The sequence below is a fragment of the Canis lupus genome, chromosome 32 (genome assembly GCF_011100685.1).
Source record: "Canis lupus familiaris isolate Mischka breed German Shepherd chromosome 32, alternate assembly UU_Cfam_GSD_1.0, whole genome shotgun sequence".
In the NCBI taxonomy this organism is placed as follows: domain Eukaryota; kingdom Metazoa; phylum Chordata; class Mammalia; order Carnivora; family Canidae; genus Canis; species Canis lupus.
The window spans coordinates 16,517,479-16,541,497 of NC_049253.1; the positions used below are offsets into that span (position 1 = coordinate 16,517,479).

The following is a 24,019-nucleotide window of genomic DNA, read 5'->3' on the forward strand; positions in this document are numbered from 1 at the left end:
ATTTACATCAGGTATCATAATCAATATGATTTGATTAAATTATGCATTAAAGGATTAAGGTACTCAGCCTGAATTTTAAAAATCCAGCTTTGTACCATTTATAAAATATATACCTAATCTATAAAGACAGAGCAAAGATATAAAGATAGTTCAAAATAAAAGAGTATAAGAAGACATATCATATAAATAACAAGCTTGATCCAATGGCCATAAATAACAGTGCATACCAAACATGGAGATAAGTGTTCTTTTCAAGCACACGTGGAATATTTTAAAAATCAGTCAAAATACTAGGCCATAAATAGAACTCAATAAATTTCAAACTATCTGACTAATAAAGACTGCACTCTCTGATCATACAACAAAATTTAGACATCAATGGCAAAAAATCAATTAAAGCCCATACTTCTGTTTATTTATACTTCTAAAGACGAAATCAAAATAGAATCAGAAAATAGGTGGAACTGAATAACATTGAAGAGTTGTAAAAACCTGTTGGATATAGATGAAGAAGTGCTTAGAGAGAAAGTAGAGCCTTACATGCTTATTGTAAAAAGAGAAAATAGAAAGGTTACATATCCATAAACTAAGCATTTAAAAAAATTCAAAAAAAAGCAGAAGGAAACAAAGATTAAATATAATACAAAATAATTAAAATAGAAAAATATACAACAGAAAAAAATTTTTAAAGGTTGTCTTTTGAAAAGACAAATGTCATTTAAAAAATGAGAACCTCTATTAATATCTTAAAAAGGAGACACAAATAAATGATCTTAGAAATAGAAAAGCACGCAATTTATGAGGAGTAGATATAAAAAAATAAAGAAATGTTATAAACAACTTTATAGAGAGATATTTGAAAACAAATGAAATCAGCAAATTCCTAGAAAAATAAAACAACAAAAATGACTCAAATAGAAAATCTGGATGGTTCCAAAACTCTTAAATGTATCTAGTTGAAACATTCAAAGAACAGGTAATTCACAATGGAAAATATAATCTGGAGGCCAACCTCATACTGCATACAGAATTAATTCCAGATGGATATTATACTTTAATGAGAAAGTCAAAAGTTTCAAATTTTTAGAAGATATGCTTATGACCTAAGAGAAGCAAAGATTTTTTAGACAGGATATAATAAATAGTAAGCTTTAAAAAATTGACACACTTAACTATATTAAGAGCATGTTTTCTTCTTTTTTTTTTTTTAAAGATTTTATTTATTTATTCATGAGAGACACAGAGAGAAAGGTAGAGACATAGGCAGAAGGAGAAGCAGGCTCCCTGCGGGGAGCCCGATATGGGAATCAATCCTAGGACCCCGGGATTATGACTTGGGCCAAAGACAGACAGACACTGAACCACTGAGCCACCCAGGTGCCCCAAGAGCATGTTTATCAAAACTGTTAAAAAGTAAGTTAAAAATTGAAGCCCCAAACTTAAACTTTGAGAAGGTATCTGTAAAATATGTAACAAATAGTTTTAAAAGTATCCTATAAACCATTTTTACAAAGACAAAAAAAGGTGGGTAAAAGACACAAGGTAGCACCTCCTAAAACAAATTGGAGACTGTGAACATATGAAATATATAAATATGGGAAAATGCCCATTAGTAATCAAGAAAGTATAAATTATATCTATAATAAAATATCCTTTCACAGCCACTAAATTGCAAAACTAAATTCAGAAGGTACTAAGTATTAGAAAGAATAAGAAGCACTGGGGACCCTTATATTTCTATCAGGTAAACTGGTACTACAGTGCTGGAATGACTATTTATATTATATTAACTATTATATGCACAATTCCTGTGACCCAATAATTCTCTTCCTGGACCATGCTCCAAAACGAAGATTTGTGCACCAGGATTGTAATTGCATCAATTAAAGAAAACCAAAACCACAATGCTCTGTAAATAGTTATAATTTATGTGAGTAATAAAGTTGAGAGATAAATTGTGGTGCATTCCAATTATGGGCAATGAAAATAATTTAACTATATACACATCATCATGGACAAGTCTTAAAAACATACTATTGAATCAGAAAAGAGTTAATGCAATATGTTTCCATTAATATAAAGTAAAAAACCCAAGCAATCCAGATAATACATTTTATAGATAAATACACATGCAGTAAAACTATAAACATAACAACAACAAAAAAATATATAAAGAAACTGGAGAATGGTGGTTATCAAAGAAAATGGGAAAGAGAAAGATGATGGGGGAAGAAGTTCCCAGAGAGTTCAAGGGAATTAGTAACATTCTGTATCTTAAGATGAAGGCAAGCCTGCAGGTGAGTGATTTTTAAATTTCTCTACAAAATGCTTATACACATATACTCTGCTCTGTATGAATAATATATTTCACATCAGAATACAAGAATAGAATTTCAAAAATAACTTTTTCATATCAGTATAAATGATCAGGAATCATGCTTCAAGGTAGTCATTACTTTCTAAAGTAATGAGGTAAACTATAATTGCATACATATTTACAAAATCCACATAAATGAGTTCCTTTTCCAAAAGAAAATTTAGAAATTTTCAAACAACAAAGGAGAAATACTGATTTAAAATGTGCAATGCCACCATTTCTATTCTTTGAGCAATGCTTTATTATCCATCAACAGAGATTATATTCAAGAGAAAAGTGGTCCAGATTAGTAGTTCTTAAACATCAGGGTATACCAGCCACATGGGGAACTCACTTAATGTTTATTCCCAAGTCCTCTGCTCTCTGCTTTCACAACTCACTCCCAGAGTTGTAATTAAATAGGACTAGGGTGGTGCCGGGCATCTGAAATTTTGGCAAGTCCTCTTCTCACTCCTTGCATAGTCTGAGATGGATAGAGACTCACAAAATGAATAATGATTTATATTTATTCTTCTTGCTATTCTATAAAGTTGGAACAATGTAGGAAGGCTCTCTTTACTTCATGAAACAACACAAGAATATTTCCATTACTTCATAAAACCAGTAAAGTTCCCTTTACTCTTTTATTTAATTGTGGTGTTTGTTTGTTTGTTTGTTTTAGAGAGGGAGAGCAGGGGAGGGGCAGACAGAGAGGGAGAGAGAAAATCTCAAGCATGATCCATCCCCAACATGGAGCCCAAAGTAGGGCTCTATCTTACAATCCTGAGATCATGACGTGAGCTGAAATCAAGAGTCAGACACTTAATCTACCCAGCCACCCAGGCATCCCAAGTTCCCTTTACTCTTAAAAAAATATTTAAAATTCGAAAATTACAAACATTTAATAAACTAGGAGTGGTTCTATTTTATTCATCTTATTAGAGAAACCCCAAACCCATCGAATTATGAAAATGAACAACTAGAACCACTCGAAAATGGAATTTCTGCTTGCTTTTAACATGTATACACTTTTCTCCATATTTACCACATCTAGCTAGTGAGAAAAACAAACCCAATTATCTAATTGATAAGTTACCAGAAAGACAAATGTCATTTCTCTCAGAACTTCTCCTTGCTAGCCCCCTGCAGGTGTTTTTTTCTGAGCCTGGTCCCAAAGCTTCAGGGCCTCACCTGAGATCATCCTCAGCCTTGCAAGGGACTAGGTGCAAATGCTGAAATAAATGGAGCTATTCTTTGTTATCAGCCTTGGTGACTGAAATCAATGCTCCTCTTCCTATTCCACCCTATTTCCTCAATTTCCACTTGTTTTCTGTTCCCTGAACTTTAACCCCTCCTTTATTTGTTAGTGTTTACCTGGTACCTGACCCACTTCTTTCCTTGACATTCTTTTCAACCTTGGGTTTTCCATTCACTACTCTGATCTCTGCTTCTTGCCCAACCATTAATATCTTGGCCCCTATGTACAGTCCTAGAGCACGCCTGTCTCTCTCATCTTCCTTTTCTCACCCACTCTCAGCCTCTCTCTTCTCTCTCTTCCACCTCTTCTTCCTACATTTTACCTCCACTCTTCCTCCCTCCCTCCCTCTTTTCCTTTTACTTCTGCCCACCGTCCCACCCTTACTTCCCTCCCTCCTTCCTTCTTTTCATTTTATGTATAGAAAGAAAAGTAATAAAACCAGCTTATATTTATTAAGCACTGATTCTTCAGCAGAAACTCTTTAAAGTTCTTTATATGTACTAAATAATCTAATCAGCATAGTCATATCAGGTGAAAAGTATTATTACTTAAGTCAGGTCTCTGCAATACCTATTATTCAAGACTAGAGGCAAGTAGCAGGGTTTCCATGTGAGACATTTGTATTTACAATTTGTTTAGTGAAAAACTAAATTTCTCTTTTAAACATTCTGCTTATACAGGAAATTTTGAGGAGAAACTCATTGTAAGTTGATGATTCCTAATCATTATCTAATGTCTCTGAACCACTCAGTTTTTCTAGGAAGGAAACAATATACAACTACTCAAAGTATAAGACATAAGATATGGTACTTGACTGGAGAGCTGAATCTTACATAGAAAAAAAGATTGACCTCTCGTGCCTCATGCCAGATAATTCCCCCTTTCCCCACAGTAAGAATGGCAGGAGAATGCTGTATTATTACATAGGAAATAAACATTTAAAGGCTCTGTGGATACCAATCACAGGGAAATGAGGTCTAACTTCACAGTGCATGCACTGAACTATGTCCCTGAAAAGCATCATTTTTCAAAGCTACACAGCACCTAGCACAAGAGTGTGGTAACTTTGCCTTTTGTTCATTTTTTAGAACTGCAGATATGCAAGTAGATAACTCAGGATATTTAGCCAATTATCATGCACACAATACACACATAGGCATACCTATATACATATGGCTGTGTAAACAGATGCATATGTCTATCTACATACGTGTGTTTATATATATGTATGTGTTGTATACATATGCCAGTTGACATCCTGCTACATTACCCCTAAAATCTTCAATATGTATTTCCTTAAAAAAGGATATTCTTTTATCTAATCACAATATAATTTCAAAATCTTGAGAACTGAACATCATACAACACTACTAACTAATACAGTCAATAATCATATTTCATCAATTATCCCAGTAATTTCCTGTATGGCTGTATTTCCTAGTCCAACATCCAATTCAAGATTATTCACTGTATATAGCTTTCATATAACTTTAGATTCTTTTAATCTGGAATAATAATTCATCTTTTCTTTTAGTTTCTTGACCTTAGCATTTTTGAAGAGTACAAAAAATTCTTTTGTGGAATATCTTTTAGTTTGGGTTTGTCTGATATTTTCATCATGATTAGATTCAGGTTATGTATTCTTGGCAAGAATACTGCGGTAAACCTTTTCAAAATTATCAAAGAGAAAAGCCCAACTGCACCAATAAACATTTACAAACCTGCAATTAAAAAGCACAATTTGTACTCTTCTGTTTTTCTGGATGTTTAGGATGCTGAAATGTTTTAAAAAGAAAGTTACCATCATTACATTCTTAAAACTTAAATAAGGAGAAGAAAAGAAATTGTCTAAAATAGTTACAAAGGATTGAGAGCCCTAAGTAAATAATAAAATTTTAATAGAGTTAGGGATGAGGAAAGTATTTTTTCAAGCAGAAAGGATCTGAGATGAATTCATCGACAAACAGCTTTTCATAGTTGACCTTGAAGGATGGCTGGGATTTTAACTGAAAATATGGGAAGGGGTACTCCAGGTAAAGAAGGCAGCATAAAAACAATGGTACAGGCAGGAATGAGAGACTACGTGTTCAGTGGGAGGTGGTGTAATTGCCCTCATGTACAGCATGTGCTTATACTAATGTTAACAACAGAGATGGCCTATGCTGGAGCTATACCCTTGGGGAGCTAAAAGCCACACAGAAAGGATGGACTTCATTTGAAAGGCCATGTGACCTCACTGACCAGCAAACCAGAGCTCTTGTAGCAGTACGTGGCTCAAATAGGAGAAAAGAAAAACAAATGCCTCTGCATAGTTTGTTTCTGTTGTGTTGTTGCTGTTTTGTTTCTCCAAAAACTCCATTGTTAACATTGCTATTTTTTAAAGAATGTATGTATGTATGTATGTATGTATGTATTTAGGAATTTGGGGATTAGAGAGTGAGTGGGAGCAGGCGGAGGGGCAGAGGGAGAGAATCTCCAGCAGACTCCCTGCTGAGTGCAGAGCCCCACATGGGGCTTGATCTCATGATCTTGAGATCATGATCTGAGCCGAAGTCAAGAGTTGGACACTTAACCCACTGAGCCACTCAGGCACCCCTAACATTGCTATTCTTAGTTTTAGGCTTCTTCTTTAGGTTTAATGAAGCTAAAAATAATAATCCCTTGTTTGGTAATATGATAAGAAAATTAAAATTTTCAAGTTCTTCGTGAAAGAGCAGCTTTCCCACCACTATTACATCTACCATTTGACAGTGAAGAAAGCAAGATAAATATGAAATATTGAGATATAAAATTGTTAGGCAGGAAACTAGGCATGACAGACAGGATGGACCTTAGACATCCTGAGGGAGAGCCCCAATCTAGGACCACCCAGGCACCACCCCACTGCACCCCTCTAGCAGTCATTTTGCCACTACAGTATTCCTTCAGAGAAGAGTTAAGTTTGTAGCGCTTGTTACATTTGTGCAAGAAAGCAGCCCCTTGTCTTTTGCCTGTCTCCAGAATGGAAATAATGCTCCGATTTCCTATCCCACACAGACATTTTGAATACCTCTTGGAAAAGGACATGCTTTGTTGGCTAATTATGATACCATCCAGGCCTGTCTCTCAAACGCTGTGATCCTAGGACCCACCCAAAAGAAAAAATTAATATAAGCCGACACCCCAGAGTTTCCCACCCTTGTCTCTCTTGACTGGCTCGCTCCTCCCTTGAAGTGCACTTTAATGAAACTTTGCTCAGTTTTACTTTCGTTTTGTTGTCCTGTAATTCTTTACTGTGGCAGCGAAAAGAACCGAGGCTTCTTTCCTTTTCCATCTCACCCTTGGTAACAAAATAAATAGGAAACATGAATATTATCTTTTCATACACATACGAAAATATGATAAATGTTGGAGAGCACTGACCCAACTGTTAGAACAAACCACAGTGCTTACAAGAGTCCTAAGGCAAAAGATATCACAATAAAAAACAAAGAGCAGGGAGGAAAGAGACCAAATAAACGTGCCATGATCACAGAAACTGTTAATCATTTTTAAGGGTAAGATTTATAAACAATAAAGTGCACAATGGTAACACTCAAAAGTATTAGTTTATTTTATGCAAATCTGAGATTAGATAATTTTATTCTATATAAACAATGCTATATGAAACCTATATATGTAGAAAGAACAGATGGAGAAAATGAAGTAAAGATCCAAAAATAAAAAAAAGAAACAGAAGACTGAAAAAAGAAGAAACATGGTCAAAGTGGTTGTACCACACACAGAAACATGGAAAATACAGATGGGTCTGTATTACTTTCAATTTGGGAATTAAGAAGACAGGAAATTTAACTTACTTAATTCCTTAAAAGGAAATAAAATATTCAGAATAACCATGAGTGTATCTTTTTTCATCTTTTTTTAATATTAAAAACTTCTCTGGAGCCTTGATTAATTATAAAATATCTTTCTTTTTCATTAAGTTTTACAAAAATCTCCTCTGGTTTTTCTTTCCTATGTGACTACATTAGAACATTTAATTATTTCCATGACTTTTTGGCATTTTTATTATTCTCCTTATCATGTTTCTGAATAATAAGTTTCCTTTTTCTTTTATAATTTCTCTATGGGATAGAGAGGAGGTAAGAAAAGGGACAATAAAAATTGAATTCCACACCTTTCACCCTATTTCACTTATTTTTTTTAAAACCAGACTTTATGTATTCAACACTAATAGCAGTATGAAACAAAATATTTTAGCAGATCACTTAAACTGTTTATTTTTTTAAAAGATTTTATTTATTTATTCATGAGAGACACAGAGAGAAGGGCAGAGGCACAGGCAGAGGGAGAAGCAGGCTCCATGCAAGGAACCCGACGTGGGACTTGATCTATCCCGGGTCTCCAAGATCACGCCCTGGGCTGAAGGCGGTGCTAAACCGCCAAACCACCAGGACTGCCCTTTAAACTGTTTATTAAAACAAATTTATTATTGCATAAACTACAGCATTTACACCAATTTTATCAAAGAACACAACCTACACATAAAAGTTCTTTTATACATGGTTTAAAAATCATTTATAGAACTAAATTCTGGTTGCATGCTTGTAGTTCAGACAAATATATCATCTTGAAATGTATTTTCCCACACAACTCTGTTGTATTTTCCATTTAGCAGGTGCATCTAAGTTATTCCAAGAAATCAGAATCTAAAACTTGAATGGACTGAAGATGAGAGTTAAGTATCTCAAAGTAGTCCTATGTTATCCAAAGTGTAAGCTTTTCTCCTACCAAATATCAACAGAAATATAATTTGAAGATATAGCAGAACACCACTGCCATAGCCACCCAAGGGGACTCATCATAAAACAAAATAAGTAAAACAGCAAGAAGATATTGCTCAATATTTTTATATTACCTACCAGTGATACTGTAATTTAAGTGATCAAAACAAATTTGAGTTCTTCAAGGAAATAGAAATGATGAGTGTGGACAATCACTCAAAATTTTGTCACCAATTTTTAATGTTCTTCTGTCTCAGGGGAGAAAAATTAGCATAAAATCACTTGCACTTCATGTACATTATTGTAATTTTTTCCATAATTCCCAACTGTGATATTTTCCTTTTTCATCCAAAAAAAAAAAAACCCAAACCCTATAATATACTTGAAGAGTGCTAAAAACCCAGAGATCATAAGAAACTTGAGGACTGCCAATTTGAAAACTGTAGTGAAAATATTTTCCCCGTTTTGTTTCTAGAAATCGTTCCAAAACATAGAAAATGACAATTGTGCAAATGCCTTTTGTATTGAAAACAGGAAACAGTGAAATCTTAAGACCTCCAGATCAATGGAATGGCTCCAAAATCAGTGATGATTGAGCAAAAGGGTGTGCAGGAGGAAACAGAGAAAAGAAACCTTGAAGAAATAATCCAGAAGCTGCAGATTTCAAAAAGAGCAAACAAAAATACCTTCCTTAAGGTCAAGAGTCATGCCTTTTTATGTTGCAGACATAATGCAGTAGTTTCAGGTAGAAGCATCTGTGGAAGCAGTACAGTTTCAGAAAGCGGAGAAAGTGAGGCTAAATAAGGAACTACACAGAAAAGACAGATTTGTAGAAAGCAGTCTCTATCTGTGGAAACAGAGAAGTAAAGTCTTTCATTGTGTGCGAGAGGAATGGAACAAAACCAACAACAAAATCCCATGTTCGGATTTTGGCTATCACCTTTGGCTAGACCAAGACAAACTCGTTCAGTTTGGTGACACAATAAAAAAGCTGGACCAGCACTGGATCTATATGAAGACACTACAAGAGTAGGAGAAAAGGACAGGGGAGGAGGGGAGCAGAAAACCAATGACATACACACTAAAAAAAACGCCACCCTGAAAGAAACGGAAAATTGTGGCCAAATATTTCACCACGACTTTTTCAAATATAATGAGAACAACCACCTTTTTGAAGCAACTATATAATGCAAAAATGCAAGGTGTCAAGGCAAGGTTAACAGTATAAGATTAGGAGACAAATTGTAAGCTTTCAGTGCTCAACCAAATGGCATAATGGAAGAAAGTAAAAGCACCATAAAAATGAAGGAGAAATTGGAAGTAATATAGGGGAAGAGAAAGTACTGAAAGCATAAGAAGGTAGCAAGGGTTGAAGTGATATATGCATGCTAAATATATATTAATGATGAATGAAAAAGAATTAGAAGTTATAGAGTGCAGCACAGACAAAATAAATTCAACATACATATAGAAGGAATCCCTGAAAAAGAAAATAATAATAAAATAGTGCAAATAATAATGATAAAATAGTGTGAATATTTAAAGATATAAGTAAAGAACACTTAAATCTCTATATTGGGGGAAAGACAAAAACAAAACAAAAACAAAAATAATCATGTCCATGGGAAAAATAGTTCAGAAGAGTCAGCACTAGAATAAAATTCTAGTGAAAGTCACTAGACTTCAAATATGAATTAAGAATCATTTATCAGCCAGGTAAATAAGAATTCCCTATATTCTACAATGCTAGAAGAAATAAGAGCAAAATGGTTCTCAGCCCAGCTATACTTCAAGAAACAAACACGCAAGAATTTTGAATATGCAAAATTTCAGAAATGTTGCTCCCAAGGGCCTTTCCTCAGGATTCTATAAGAGATGACTTTCATCCAATGATACAACTAAAAAAATAATAACAAACTTGCCAACAATGAAAGCTCCTGTTGAAAGTAAATTTTCCCCCAGTGGACAGTGAGACCTTCAGATGACTGTAGCTATGGACAGCTTGACTGCAACCTCACAAGACACCCTTATGCACAACCTCCCAGCTAAGCAACTCCTAGATTCCTTAATTGTAGAAACTGTAATAGAATTATCATTTGCTGTTTCCATTTGCTAAATTTTAGGATAACTTGTCATGCAACAATAGATAACTATAAAACAAGGCTTAAAACATACTGAATTTGAAGAGGTTAGAATGCTAGAAAATAGGAAGAGGATTTTTTTAAGAGCCATTGGTGCACTGTGTGTCCCACCATGCGCCATGGGGAAAACTGACAGATGGCACCATCTTCAAGCACAATGACAGGGGCCTCCAGCAAAAATATCTGTGATTGACATACGTTCTTTGGTTCTACAGAACAGGATTCATGCAGACCCATGTTTGGAAATGACTAAAGGTAAAAGGCTGTGGCCATGTTGCTACTCTAAGGGTAGGACAGTGTTGGCTATACTGAAAATGGCTTGCATGCCCAGAGTTTGACAAGGAAAAGATAAACACGTGTTTTTACAGACTGGTGTAGGCCGAGTGGGAGAAAAAGCCAGCTGGGGGGAATCTCGGAGTGATTTCTATCAAAAGTGACACAGAAGAGTAACGTAGATATCAACAGTAAGAAACCACTAACCACCACAAGTAGGAGCATCAAGAGAGAACACAGTCATCTCATCAAGGAGCCACAGGTGACACATCCCAGTGAAGAGAGGGAATGTCAAAGAACCCAGAAATATGCTCCAAGGAGAAGAGGCAACACTTAATATTTGACATGGCCAATAGAAAATCAGAACCTCACCTCTGCCCTGTAGAAGAGGGAGCTATTGCTAGAATACTGGTAATAAAAGGCTAAATGCAGGTTGAGAAAACCAGTAATGCAGCTAACACAGCACCACTTCCACACCCAGGAGGAATTAGAATAGAACAGTAGGAGGGAGAAACTAACAATAGACAGCTTCAGAGTTTTGACTCTTACATGGAACTGCAATTAATTACTGTAGAGGAACCTTATGTTCTGCTCTTTAACATGTAGCTATGTGACTAAAACAAATTTTCTTTAAATTTAAAACTAATAAAAATAACAGTATTCCCTACCGTAGTAATAGATATCATACAATAATCAGCACAACAGAAGTTTTGTCATTCTAAAGCAGACATTCAAAGCTTAGACTGCTACCGACTGGTAACAGTACTAGGGTAGATATTAACTCAAGCCTTCCCAGTTAAGTAAGAAACCAGCTTCTGAAAACTCTAGAATCAAACTGACATATAGTATACCATATTTTTTCTACCAAGTATGATATGAGCTTACAAGACTACCCTAAGGAATATATTTACGAACCATTTTTTAGAGCAACTAATAAGCCCTGATTGGAACATAGCTAAAACTTAAGAACCTTCATGCATTTGAGGAAAGTGCAACATACATACAACATAATGTTGGCTTTTATTTTCTTTTATCCTAACTTCAGATATTCATTGGTCCAAAAACACTTTAGATGTCTTAATTATAGAAAAATATATAAAGAAGATTTGGTAACACTACCTCTGAATACGATACTCTCGATTACAGCGATGTAATCTTGGGGCTCCTGCTCAGTAGATATCTCCCATCTGCCTCCAGCGATATTTAATAATTTGTAGAGCTGATCTGAACTCTTCACTCCACACAGCAGAGTAACCACACTTTCTGGTGAATGAAGTATCTTTTCCAGAAATTGACATTTCTTTGGAGTTAGGTTTTTAAGCAGGCCATTTGATAATATCAAAAGTTTACATTTATAACAGTTTAAACTCAGCAATTCCAAATCCCAAAAAGAGTAATTCTCCAAGTGATATAATAGGATTGCTTCTCTTTTCACAACATGTAAAAAAACTTCTTTCAAGTACAGAGCCCATTCCTCAGCATCTTCTTCATATATCATTATGATATCCTTTGCATTTTCTGGAAAAAAAGAAAACAATGTATTAATTTTCTTATGTTTGAAGTGCTAACAGCAAATTATATTATTAATCTCAAAAAGTGTATGTATCCTCTAAAGAATATATTACTTTTATTATACCAGAGACCAATAATATAATTCATGTTATCCCCATTATGAAATAATACAGGATTAAAGTAAACCTTAAGGTCAACACAGTTCATGATTTGTGTGAGTCTACGCTGTACTCATTGAACCAGAGTGAACCAAGATGCTCAACCCAAAGAACAGAGAAGTTTCATGACAGAATAAAAAGGATATTTTGTAGGATTACAGGAGCTAGGCTACCAGGCATGGCTGTGCCAGTAACCACAAAATTTACCTTGATCACAATATTTAACCCCTTTAAGCTATTGTTTCTCCTTCTACTAAATGAAGGTAAAAGTAAATACATAAGCTCTACCTAAGGAATCAGATTATTCTGTAAAGACATGAGAGAATTTTCATAAAAAAAAACTTTCAAATCTTTTTTCCAGGTAAAGATAGTGCACAAAAACAAGTGATAGAATTTCTATGCCCAGAATACTAACAAAATAAAAATTTTAAAAAAGAAAAATTCAATAGCAGAAACCAAATAAAAAGGGTACTATCTTATGTCATCATGCTGATGAAATAATTCAAAGGTTCTGATAGGACAGCACTAATCCCAGACCTCTCTCTGACCCCACAACCAATTCCGAAAAAGAAACTTCAGTCATCACCATAACCACTAGGGTGCTTATGAATCCCTTTCCCATCTGGAAACTGATCAGGGGGTGTCTGCAGGACTAGGAAAGACTGTCAGGACTCTCCCCAAGCCAGGACTCAGGCTGAGCCAGGAAAACCAGGCAAATCCCACAGGAACTCAAGTGGGCAAGAAGAGAAGGGGCCTTGCAGACAACATTTAACAGGTCTCAGAGGCCACAACCCAGGACCTCCAACCGAGGACACTTTGCATCTCCTCTCCTTTTCTTTCAGGTCATAAAAAATTGAATGGAATACAAATTTTGTCACTCAAGTTGTAGCTTTAGGGAAAAATTAAAAGCAAAAAAGATAGGGATAGGGAGGGGAATTTAACGAATAATTTATCAACACTATATTAAGCAAACAGAAAGCCTAAGTAGAGCTAAGAGAAACACAAGCAAGATGAAAAGATTAGCAGATTAGATTGTTGTTGTGAGAAGATATTATGCAAATAATATTAACAGTAATAATATGATCATAAAAATAAAACACAGCATGCAAAAACTAGTAGAAATAATAAGCAGAGAAGAAAAAAAACCCATAGTATAAAGTATAAAAAGACCAGAGATTAAAATCAGAGTTCAAAGAAATTGATTTAACTTTTTCAAAAATATCATTTAAAAGTATATACGAGATAGGGAGACAAGTTGAGCCAAACAGTACCATTACCCTGATAATATATAAATTAGAAAAGCAATAACTAGGTTAAACATAGATAAAATTTTAATTTCTGGAGTAAAAGAAAAGCTCAATATTTTCGTAGTAAATGCAGAAAAAGAGAACAGAGTCCTAGCAATTGGTAAAAATATGAATATCTGGCTAAAAGACTAAAAATAGGAAAAGACTCAATATGAAGACAACCTAAAAGCTAAAGTAGAACAAAAGACATAGCAAAATATTTTAAATGTAATTTTAGAAGTCCTTAAAATATGAAATAAAAAGAAACCAGTTTCATGTATCAGTGGAGCACGATCATGTTCTAAGAAAAATTGTTAAGGGAAAACCTATTTTGATTAAATTGCGTTTGGTTTAGTGATTATTATAAAATGTCTCCACCTACTCAGGAAGGAAGAGCAAGTCACCCAGGAGGAGAAAAATATTAAGTTAGCCATAGATTTCTTCAGAGCAATTTCAAACCCAGATTATAATGAATTATAAGAAAGTTCTTACAAAAATAATTTTTATAGTGTATTCATATTGTAGTATATTATACAGCAGTGAAAATGAATCACTGTTAAGTACCACATGGGTAAATCCAAAGACATAATATGAGGTGAAAGAAAAAAAAAGTATATTTCATGATTGTATTTATATGAAGTTCAAAAACAGAAAAAAGATCCATGCTAATGCAGATAGAGTATCTGGGCATAGGATTAAATGAAAGCAGGGATGGGAGAACCTGCCAGGATTCTGGAAATGTTCTTATCTTGGTCGGAATGGCTGTCACATAAAGTATACACAGATAAAAATTTAATTATCTGTGTACCTTAGATTTTGTGTGTAAATTATTCTGCAATAAAAAGTAAAGTATCAAAAGAAAGAAGAAAGATGCTTTCTCTTTCAACTTTTTGATTCCTAAACAATACCTACCACAATTTCTTGAACAGGTTTTCAATAGATTTTTAAAATTTATTTATGTGTGTAGGATGAAAATGACATCTGGCAGAAAGCATATGGGAAATCATACACAAGTTGTGTATGAGTCATCAAGGTAGTTCTGTTATTCCCTGTGTAGTAACTCACCCAGCCTGGATGCTAAATAAATACATGTTGAACAAATACAAACATGGTACCGTAATTCAGTATTTTTATGTTTGAGGAACAGTAGAGAAAGTTTTCCTTCTATTATTATATACAGCTAGAGTAAGCTACTTTATAGTTATAAAATAAGGACAGTAAAGAAAAAACTAATAATTAAATTACCAGATGCTTCAAGTAAACTAGGACTCTACGTGTTTTACATATATCATTTTACTTTATTCTCAAAATTATCCTATGTAATAGGTTCAAATATTAATGTCATTATACAGACGGGAAACTGAAGTGGTACGGGAATTAGGATTCCAATGCAGGCAGTCTGATCCTACAGCCTATAGTTTTAACCTCTAACAGCAAAGGACACTATAGAATTATTTGAAAGATTAAGATAGATTCTTTGTAGTGATATAAGTTAGGTTAGTCAATATTTAGCAGCCTATGAGTTATTCTTAAGTATGCAAAGTATGTGAAAGCTTACCGGGACTCTGGTTTCCTACCAAGGAAAAAGAGGAAATAGAACATATGATATACTCCAGATATGGTTATCTATGAAGAACTTACAGAACTTTCTTCTTAACTCTAAAACTTAAATCAATAAAATTACAGAACAAGCTTTGAGGATATTTGAAAGTACAGAATGAGGGGAACCTGGGTAGCTCATTTCGTTAAGCATCTGACTTGATTTTGGCTCAGGGTAATGAGATTAAACCCCAGGTATGGCTCCCTGCTCAGTGTGGAATCTGTTTGTCCCTCTTCTTCTGCTCCTCTCCCCCTCTTACTCTCTCTCTCTAAAAATAAAATAATAAATAAATAAAATAAAATAAATAAAAATAATAATAATAAAATAAATAAAATAAAATAAAATAAATAAAAACTTTAAAGTACAAAATGAGTAATTCCCATGTTATGTGGTTGGGTATCACACTACCATAAGATATCAAATCTAGAGACAATAATAACCTATCTTTCAAAACTTCCCAAGAAAGAGTAGACAGGTAGTCTCTCTCAATACTCTACGGCCATTTTACTTTTAGGCTGAAATTAAGTGTTCCTTTTAAATTTATATTTGACCTATAGTTAGTCAATAACCCCTACAGGACACATTTCAAAAGCATTAAATGTCATCCATTTCTTCTCTATGGATAAAATCATTTCAATATTTTAACCTTTAACTTTCTCAATTATTATTTAATAATATGTGTTGCTAAGCACATAACATGTATTCTTTCATTTAATATTCATAAAACTATATGCAGTTGTCTTGTTATTCTTATTTTACAGGTGATCATACTGAGCCTCAAAAAGCTTCCGTAACTTGTCAGGGCCACAAAGACAGTAATTGGTTCTTATGCTGCCTTCCAATCTTTTCTTTTTGAAACCATGTTGAGTCAAAATACAAAAGATAATAAAAGCACTTTTCACAGCCATGATTTTTCTCTTCTTTACTCTACAAAACAGAAGCTTGTCCTTGAGTAAGATTTGGACTATAACCCCAACAATAGTTCTCTATTGACTCTCAAGACAAACCTACTAGCCTTTGTTTTACACACTTGAAATAATCAAACTTAATCATTATTTGCCAGTTTAATGTGAGTTATTGTCATTAAGATTTTCTGACTTCTATAGGTTGTGAAATGAAATAATAAATGATGAATCTGAAATACACAAATACAAAATTTTCATTCCTAAAAAGCTTAGTCAAAATAAAAGGAAATTGCTTTTGAAGATTAAATAAAGTCTGTAAATAAATTATTTAAAATGTAAATTTCCAGTCTGGCAACATAATGTAAATGACATCATTTTACAATGATAGAACAGAATACAGCCATGTAATTTTTATAAATATACTCCAAAATGTTCTTTCAGATTCCATAATGATGCCTTTTATTTATCCTACAAAATACTATAGTAACTTTTTTAACTTGAAGGAAATTTGTATCAGTAATTGATATCACTAATTGCTTTTACACAGAGAGCAGATTACACTACAAATTACCAAAAGAAATGTGACTGGTCATGAATCAAAATCCTTCCTGAATCAAAATCCTTCCTATTACATATATGTAGTTTTAAATGGCATATTTTCTTCTTTTTGAATAATATCCCATCTTTTATCCATGTGTGCATAATGAAGAAAAACAGTATAATGCATCTTTTCAATATTATATTTTTTTACCTGGTGACCAAATTGTAGAAAAAAAAGAGCAGAAAATTACGAAGAAATTATTTATAGCCATAATGGACTCAGTAGTCATAACATGAACACTAATCTTGATGGAATCACACACACACACAAAATATATCATTATTCAAAATATACAGTAAATGTAAACAAACTTGTCTTATCCTCTAACTTTGTGCTGTAACTAGTACAACAAAGAAACAAAACTAGGGACTTTTTTTCAAAGGCATTAATGTAGTAAAACACACTATAACTCATGTTTCTTCCCCAGGAAAGTTGGTTAATTTCACTTATTCATAGTAGCAAAAAATATCAGGTGCTTTCTTTATATATCTGTATAGCAGATTCTACTAATGTACATCCCATATCTTCCTGGCCCAAGAGCTGCAGCTCAGTGATAGGCTATTAAGCACAATGACCATTTCCAACCTCTGTTCTACTGCCTGAACACTTTCTGTGCTCTGAGGGAGTTTCCTCAGTGTGTGCATCTGCCTGGCAGCTCAGAGGTGTGGGGATTTAGGGCAGGGAGGGCTGGAAGGCAACCCTCAGTCAATGCAGGATGGAAATCAATGTGTAAATAACAGCTCTTCCTTCACTAGGACTATTCTGGGGTTTAATTCTATACAGTAATTAGAGGAACCCCAGTGATGCTGAATTGTAATTGTCTATTGTTATTCTGCTTATTAATATACACATTATTAAGCTTTTCTCCCCTTGTCTCACATTCCCTATTTTTTCACTAGTGCTTCATGGGCTTATTCTCTAAATCAACTACCTGCACTCATGTCCAGTTCTCAGTTTTCTTCAGGGGAAATATCTCTCTCTCTCTCTCTCTCTCTCTCTCTCTCTCTCTATATATATATATATATATATATATATATATATATATATATATATAAAACTTAGCTCTTCCTTTCAAATACAGGAAGGCACCAACACATCATTTTAAGATTATGCTTTTCAGCTATAATGAAGAACAACCAGGAAAAGTTATTTTTATACAAATGCAAAACCTTCCTCTTTCTTCTTCCTTTAAAGATGCAAACAAATGCTTTTATGAGTCACAGAACAAGCTTGCATGAGAATTTTTTCTTTTTTGTAAAAAAAAGCATGGTTTGTACTGTTACAGGATTATTTTGCAAAGCCCTTCTACCCCTCACATATAAACTGCAGGTGTTCATTTCCTCTATTTCTATCAGTTTTTAATCTCTGACACAAATTGTTAATAGTTTATTTGAAAATTATAAACACAAAAGATTATATATCTATGAACAGATTTTAAAATATTTAAAACTTACTTAGTGTAAATTTGTGGAATCCTATTTCTGCAAAGTCCATAACCTTTCCCTCCTATTATTGCATTACTCTATAGATTACTCAATCTAACACAACACTGACCATAAGACAGGCTATTATTTGATATTCCTCTAAGAAAAAATACTGTGATCAAATAAACATAATATACTATAATTTTTTTAAGAGAGGGAGGAGAGAGGTGCAGAGGGAGAGGGGGAGAGAGAATCTTAAGGAGCCTCCATGCCTAGCACCAAGCCCAATGCAGGGCTCAGCTTGATCTCACAATCCTGAGATCATGATCTGAGCTGAAACCAAGAGTCAAATGCTTAACTGGCTAAGCCACTCAGGAACCCCAATATACTATAAATTTTAAGATGAATTCTGATTTCAGAGAATTTGACTAGCTCCAAACAAAAGCACGTTCAGAATTCATTAAATATGGTAATAGTATCATCTTACATATTCTCAAGTGCTTCTCATTTCTTCAATTCACTCTCAAGAATAATCTCCTTAGGACTTGGATATTTTTAATGATCTGTCCAGACTGATTACATCACCTAGGCTCCCATGCCCATGCCAGTGGAAAGCACCATCAGAACACTAGATGGTGAGAAAAAGGAATGATAGAGTTCATTACTGGCTCTCTCACTCACTTCCCCCTTCTAGTTCTGGTAGGATCTGCATTCTTTTGTGGCCTCTTTTCTGTGGCTTTTCTTTCATGGCTCCAGTTTTCATAAGCTCTAGCAACAATTGTCCCTCCTCTTCCCTCACAAGGGTAGTAAAGGGTTCCTGCTATTAGTCTTCCAATACTTAACTATCCCTGCTTGAGTTCTTCAGCCCTGCACATGTTAATAAATAATCCTTTTATAATTGTTTTCAGTTAAAATCTTTGATAGTGACATCTGTTTCCTGTCATGATTCTAATAAATACAGGTACTGGGAGTGGCCACAGGAAATAAATTCTATGAGATGGATTTTGGAATTGTGTTGCTTTCATAATTGCAGAGTGTATAAACAACCCCTTGCCAAAGGAAAATAACAGATTGGCAATTTATGGCATGCAGAAGCAACATAATGACTCAGTGTTTCACCAGGGATAATTTGGTATGGACTGTCAATGGAAGGGAAAGTTTTAGGAGATCAAATGCCTATGGAATTTAGTTAATACGGTGGCAATAGGGATTATGGAGAAGGGCGAAGGATATATAATGGCTTCTCTGACTGTCCTAGAGAGCATGCATATGAACAAAGACAGGGGTAGAGCTCCAGTAGCAGGGAGACCCCTCCAAGATTCTTAAACCAATGTGAGGACAGTTTAAGAAAGGGTAGAATCATAAGACTCAAGTAAGACTGGGGACAGAGATGAGGCTGAGAACTTTTTTTTTTTTTAAAGATTTTATTTATTTATTCATGAGAGATGGGGGCGAGGGCAGAGACACGGGCAGAGGGAGAAGCAGGTTCCATGCAGGGAGCCTGATGTGGGACTCGATCCCAGGTCTCCAGGATCAGGCCCTGGGCTGAAGGCGGTGCTAAACCGCTGAGCCACCTGGGCTGCCCAAACTTTAAATTCCCAAGCATCTCTGAATCATTCTTAACTGAGGGAACCTGTGTTCCCTTGTAAAAACAAAAACAAAATTAAAAAGAAAACATTTTAAGAATTTTACCTAAGACAAATGCCTTACAAGCAATGTCAGATTTCCTCAGCATCTATGCCAACACTCCTCCTTGATTGCCCATAAGATCAGTAACTAGCATGAGATCCCATAAGTAAAAGGAATTCCAGAAAAACTATTTCACATGCAAAAATTATTACAGAATCTTGCCAATATGTATCAGCATTAGTCTGGAAACTATGTATGGAATGGATTTTAAGAGGTATTAGACCAAGGATGGCAAAAGAGAAAGACTAAACCTGAATGAATCCATCAATATGGTTGTATTCCTATAAGATTCAGAACTCAAGTGCCTGGGGTAGCACTAGCAGCCTATTAGAATAGATAATTAAAATCTGGACTCCATCAGTATAGAGTAATGTGATTACATTGCCAGACTTGCCTTCCATTATGAAGAAAAGGGGCAGGCAGGCAAACTTCTTCTTAAACAGCTAGACAGTAAATACCTTAGGCTTTGGGGCTACATATATTCTTTTTCTTTCTCTCTCTACCCCACTGCTCCACCTCTTTTCCTTCTTATTTTTCTTTTTTTATAACCTTTTACAAGTATAAAAACTATTCTTAGCTCATAAACTATAGACAAATAGGTCACCACCTGGGTTTTGCCTATTGGTTACAGGTTTCTAACCCTTGTTCTAGAGTATTCTGATATTCTCTTTACTAAACATCAAAAAATTCAATCATGAAAAACTCTGTGGTATCTATCCTGTGTAGCCTGGACATGATAATAAGAATTGGATATTCAAATTGAACTTTTTAAGAAATATATTTTATTTATTTATTAGAGACAGAGAGTGAGTGAGAGAAAGAGCATGCGTGGGGGAAGGGGCAGGGGGAGAAGCAGACTCCCCGCCAAACAGGGAGCCAGACTTGGGGGTCCATCCCACTGAGCCACTCAGGGGTCTCGAACTTTTTCATATCAATGAGGAATAATGAAGTCTGGATTGGTAGAGAATTAATGACAGCACTTAATCATTAGAGGCAATTAAGTAATCCACATATTTTTCACCGCAAGGATCTGTTGAGGTAACTGATCTGAAAGTCCTTATAAATAAACTATACGTATAGTAGATGAAGCTTCAGTTTTACCTTTATAAACAAAACAATTCTAAATTTGGGTACAAAAAATGACTTAAGCTGTGGTAAGTGAAGATTCACAGCCTCCTATTTGGTTTACAGACTCAAAACCCTTTGACTGAGGGAAGGCCAAATCCCTTGAGAAAGGATTCTTCTTTCCTTCTAAACATGCATACAATGAATCTTCCTTTAAGCATTTCCCCAAAGACCTGCAGCCATGTGCACTGGGAAAAAGGTATACCCATATCTCCTAGTCCTTATTATTTATTGATTTCCATGGACACAAATTCCTGAAGACCTAAAATGGCATCCTGGTAAGAATGGGAACTTATGGAAACCTGGTGTAATGACAAATGACATCTTGCCTTGGGCATATTTAATAATAGTTCCAATGGGTCCATAAAGATATCCTGGGCAATATATAGTGGAAATATACATACATAGCAAAGGGCAGAATTCTTACAGGGAATGAAGATATTATGGTAGGAAAGGGAATATATAAATATCTAGAATTGTTCAGCTTCATCCACCCACCACCCACTACCAAAAGCATAAATTAAAACAAATACTATATTCCTGGGATAATTGTAAGGATTGGCACCACCAAGAAAGATTTGAAAGATGTAATAGTGGTTATATCTTCACATCTTCACTCAACTCATCAGCTTACTGGTACAAACTGTCAATTTTCATCAACATTACTAGGTGTTGATATCAACTGCTGTTCTACACATATCTTTATTGGGGCAAATTAACCAGCTTACAGAAATTATTTACAGACATTGACCTGGTAAATACTTTCCTTGTAACGGCAATCAATAAAGATAATAACCAGTTTGCATTCACCTGGCAGGGACAGGAGCACCTGTCATTGATTTACCTCAAGGCTATGCTTTCTGTCATAATATAGTCTGCAGAAATATTGATATACCATAAGGCATATTGTAATACATATGTAATGTATAATTGATGATATTATTTTAATTAAACTTGCTCACAAAGAGCAAATCCCCTAGAAGATTTAATATATGACACTTATGTACCAGAGTGTGAGGTTTATCACCATGCTGAAGTTCAGTGTCCTTAAATATTGCAAACTTCTGTACACCCAATGGTTTAAGGCATATCAGGACACCCCTAAATATTGAAAAATAAGTTACTGAATTTTACCACCGGACAGGTCTTTTTGTATCCTGAAGGAAGCATATATACCTGGGTCAGTATCCCGACCACTTACCAGTTAACCAATAACTATACCAGCTCTAAGTGGGGCGAGATTAAGAAAGAGTTCTGCTATAAGGCTTGGCTGCAGTGCAGTCTTCCCTGTCATTTGGACTTTATAATAATATTATTTCATGGTTCTGATAACTATAAAAAATCCATAATTCATACCCCTAAAGTTTTGGAGAGAGACCATGTTTTATTCTTCCAATGATTCTTTACCAAAATATACATTTGATTGTGAGTAACCATATTCTATTAGGAAACCGAAATGATAAATACACAACCAGCCCCATGTAGGTCTGTATGGGTTAAGTTCCATGAGCATGTGGCTAAATCTTCTGTGACAACAGATCCTATTGTTTTAACACCTTTCCCTCAATACATAGCTATAGCCTCATGGAGACTTATTTAACTTGTGAAAGAAAAAAAGAAGCATGACAGCAGTTTGAATGGGTCTGAAAACATACTGGCAACAGCCCAGAATGAGTGGTTACTGCATCATAGCCCATCCATAGCTATCCCTGAAAGAGAACAGTGAGAAGAATTTCTCCCAGTTTGACAGAACTTTGAGTTGAGTCTCTTAATTGTCTACCCGAACTATAAATCTACTATCAGTAAAAGAAGAAAGAGCAGGAAAGGATATGCTCATTTCAGAGTTAAAATATACAAATGAGGTTACTAATTAAGAAAATATCAAGAATACATATAGATGGCCAATAGACACATGAAAAGATGCTCAACAGGGGGATCCCTGGGTGGCTCAGCAGTTTAGCACCTGCTAACGCCCAGGGCGTGGTCCTGGAGTCCCGGGATCGAGTCCCACATCGGGCTCCCTGCATGGAACCTGCTTCTCCCTCTGCCTGTGTCTCTGCCTCTCTCTCTCTCTCTCTCTCTCTCTCTCTCTTTCATGAATAAATAAATAAAATCTTTAAAAAAAAGAAAGGATGCTCAACATCATTGATCATCAGGGAAATGCAAGTCAAAACTACAATGAGATATCACCTCACATCTGTCAGAATAGCTAAAATCAAAGACACAAAAAACAACAAGTGTTGGCAAGGACGTGGATAAAAAGTAACCCTGTACACTCTTGGCAGGTGTACAAACAGGTGCAGTCACTGTGGAAAGCATATGGAGGCTCTTCAAAAAGTTAAAAATAGAACTACTCCAAAATCCAGTGTATTTACCTCCAAAACACAAGGCACTAATTCAAAGGAATACATGAACCCCTATGTTTATTGCAGCATTATTTACAATGGTCAAATTATGAAAGCAGGCCAAGTGTTGAGCGACTGATGAATAGACAAATAAAATGTGTTATCCATACACAATGAAATATTATTCAGCCATAAAAAAGAATGAAATCTAGCCATTTGCAACAACATGGATGGAGCTAAAAGTTACAATGCTAAGTGAAATGCTAAGTGAGCTACAAGTTACAATGCTAAGTGAAAGTCAGAGAAAGACAAATACCCATATGACTTTACTCATACCTAAATGTAGAATTTAAGAAATAAAACAAATGAGCAAATGGGAAAATAAAAGAGAGGCAAACCAAGTAACAGAATCTGAACTACAGAGAACAAATTATTGGGGACTACAAGGTGGGTAAGGGATGGGGCAATAAGTGTTGGGGTTTTAGGAGTGCACTTGTCATGATTGTACCTCAATTGCTATAACTATAAAAGATAAATTTGGCAAGGAATTAACAAAAATTGAAAAAATATGTCCAGAATGGCA

General features: G+C 34.9%; 1 protein-coding gene across 3 annotated transcripts in view; it reads right to left on the minus strand.

The window, feature by feature from the left end:
- BANK1 (B cell scaffold protein with ankyrin repeats 1) overlaps nucleotides 1-24,019 on the minus strand; it is a 280,340-nt gene that overhangs the window by 235,453 nt on the left and 20,868 nt on the right. For all 3 annotated transcript variants that reach the window (XM_038582025.1, XM_038582024.1, XM_038582023.1), the window contains exon 2: nucleotides 11,911-12,309. In XM_038582025.1, the coding sequence (XP_038437953.1) occupies nucleotides 11,911-12,289 (379 nt within the window). In that variant the 5' untranslated portion in view covers nucleotides 12,290-12,309. The remainder of the gene's footprint in view (nucleotides 1-11,910; nucleotides 12,310-24,019) is intronic.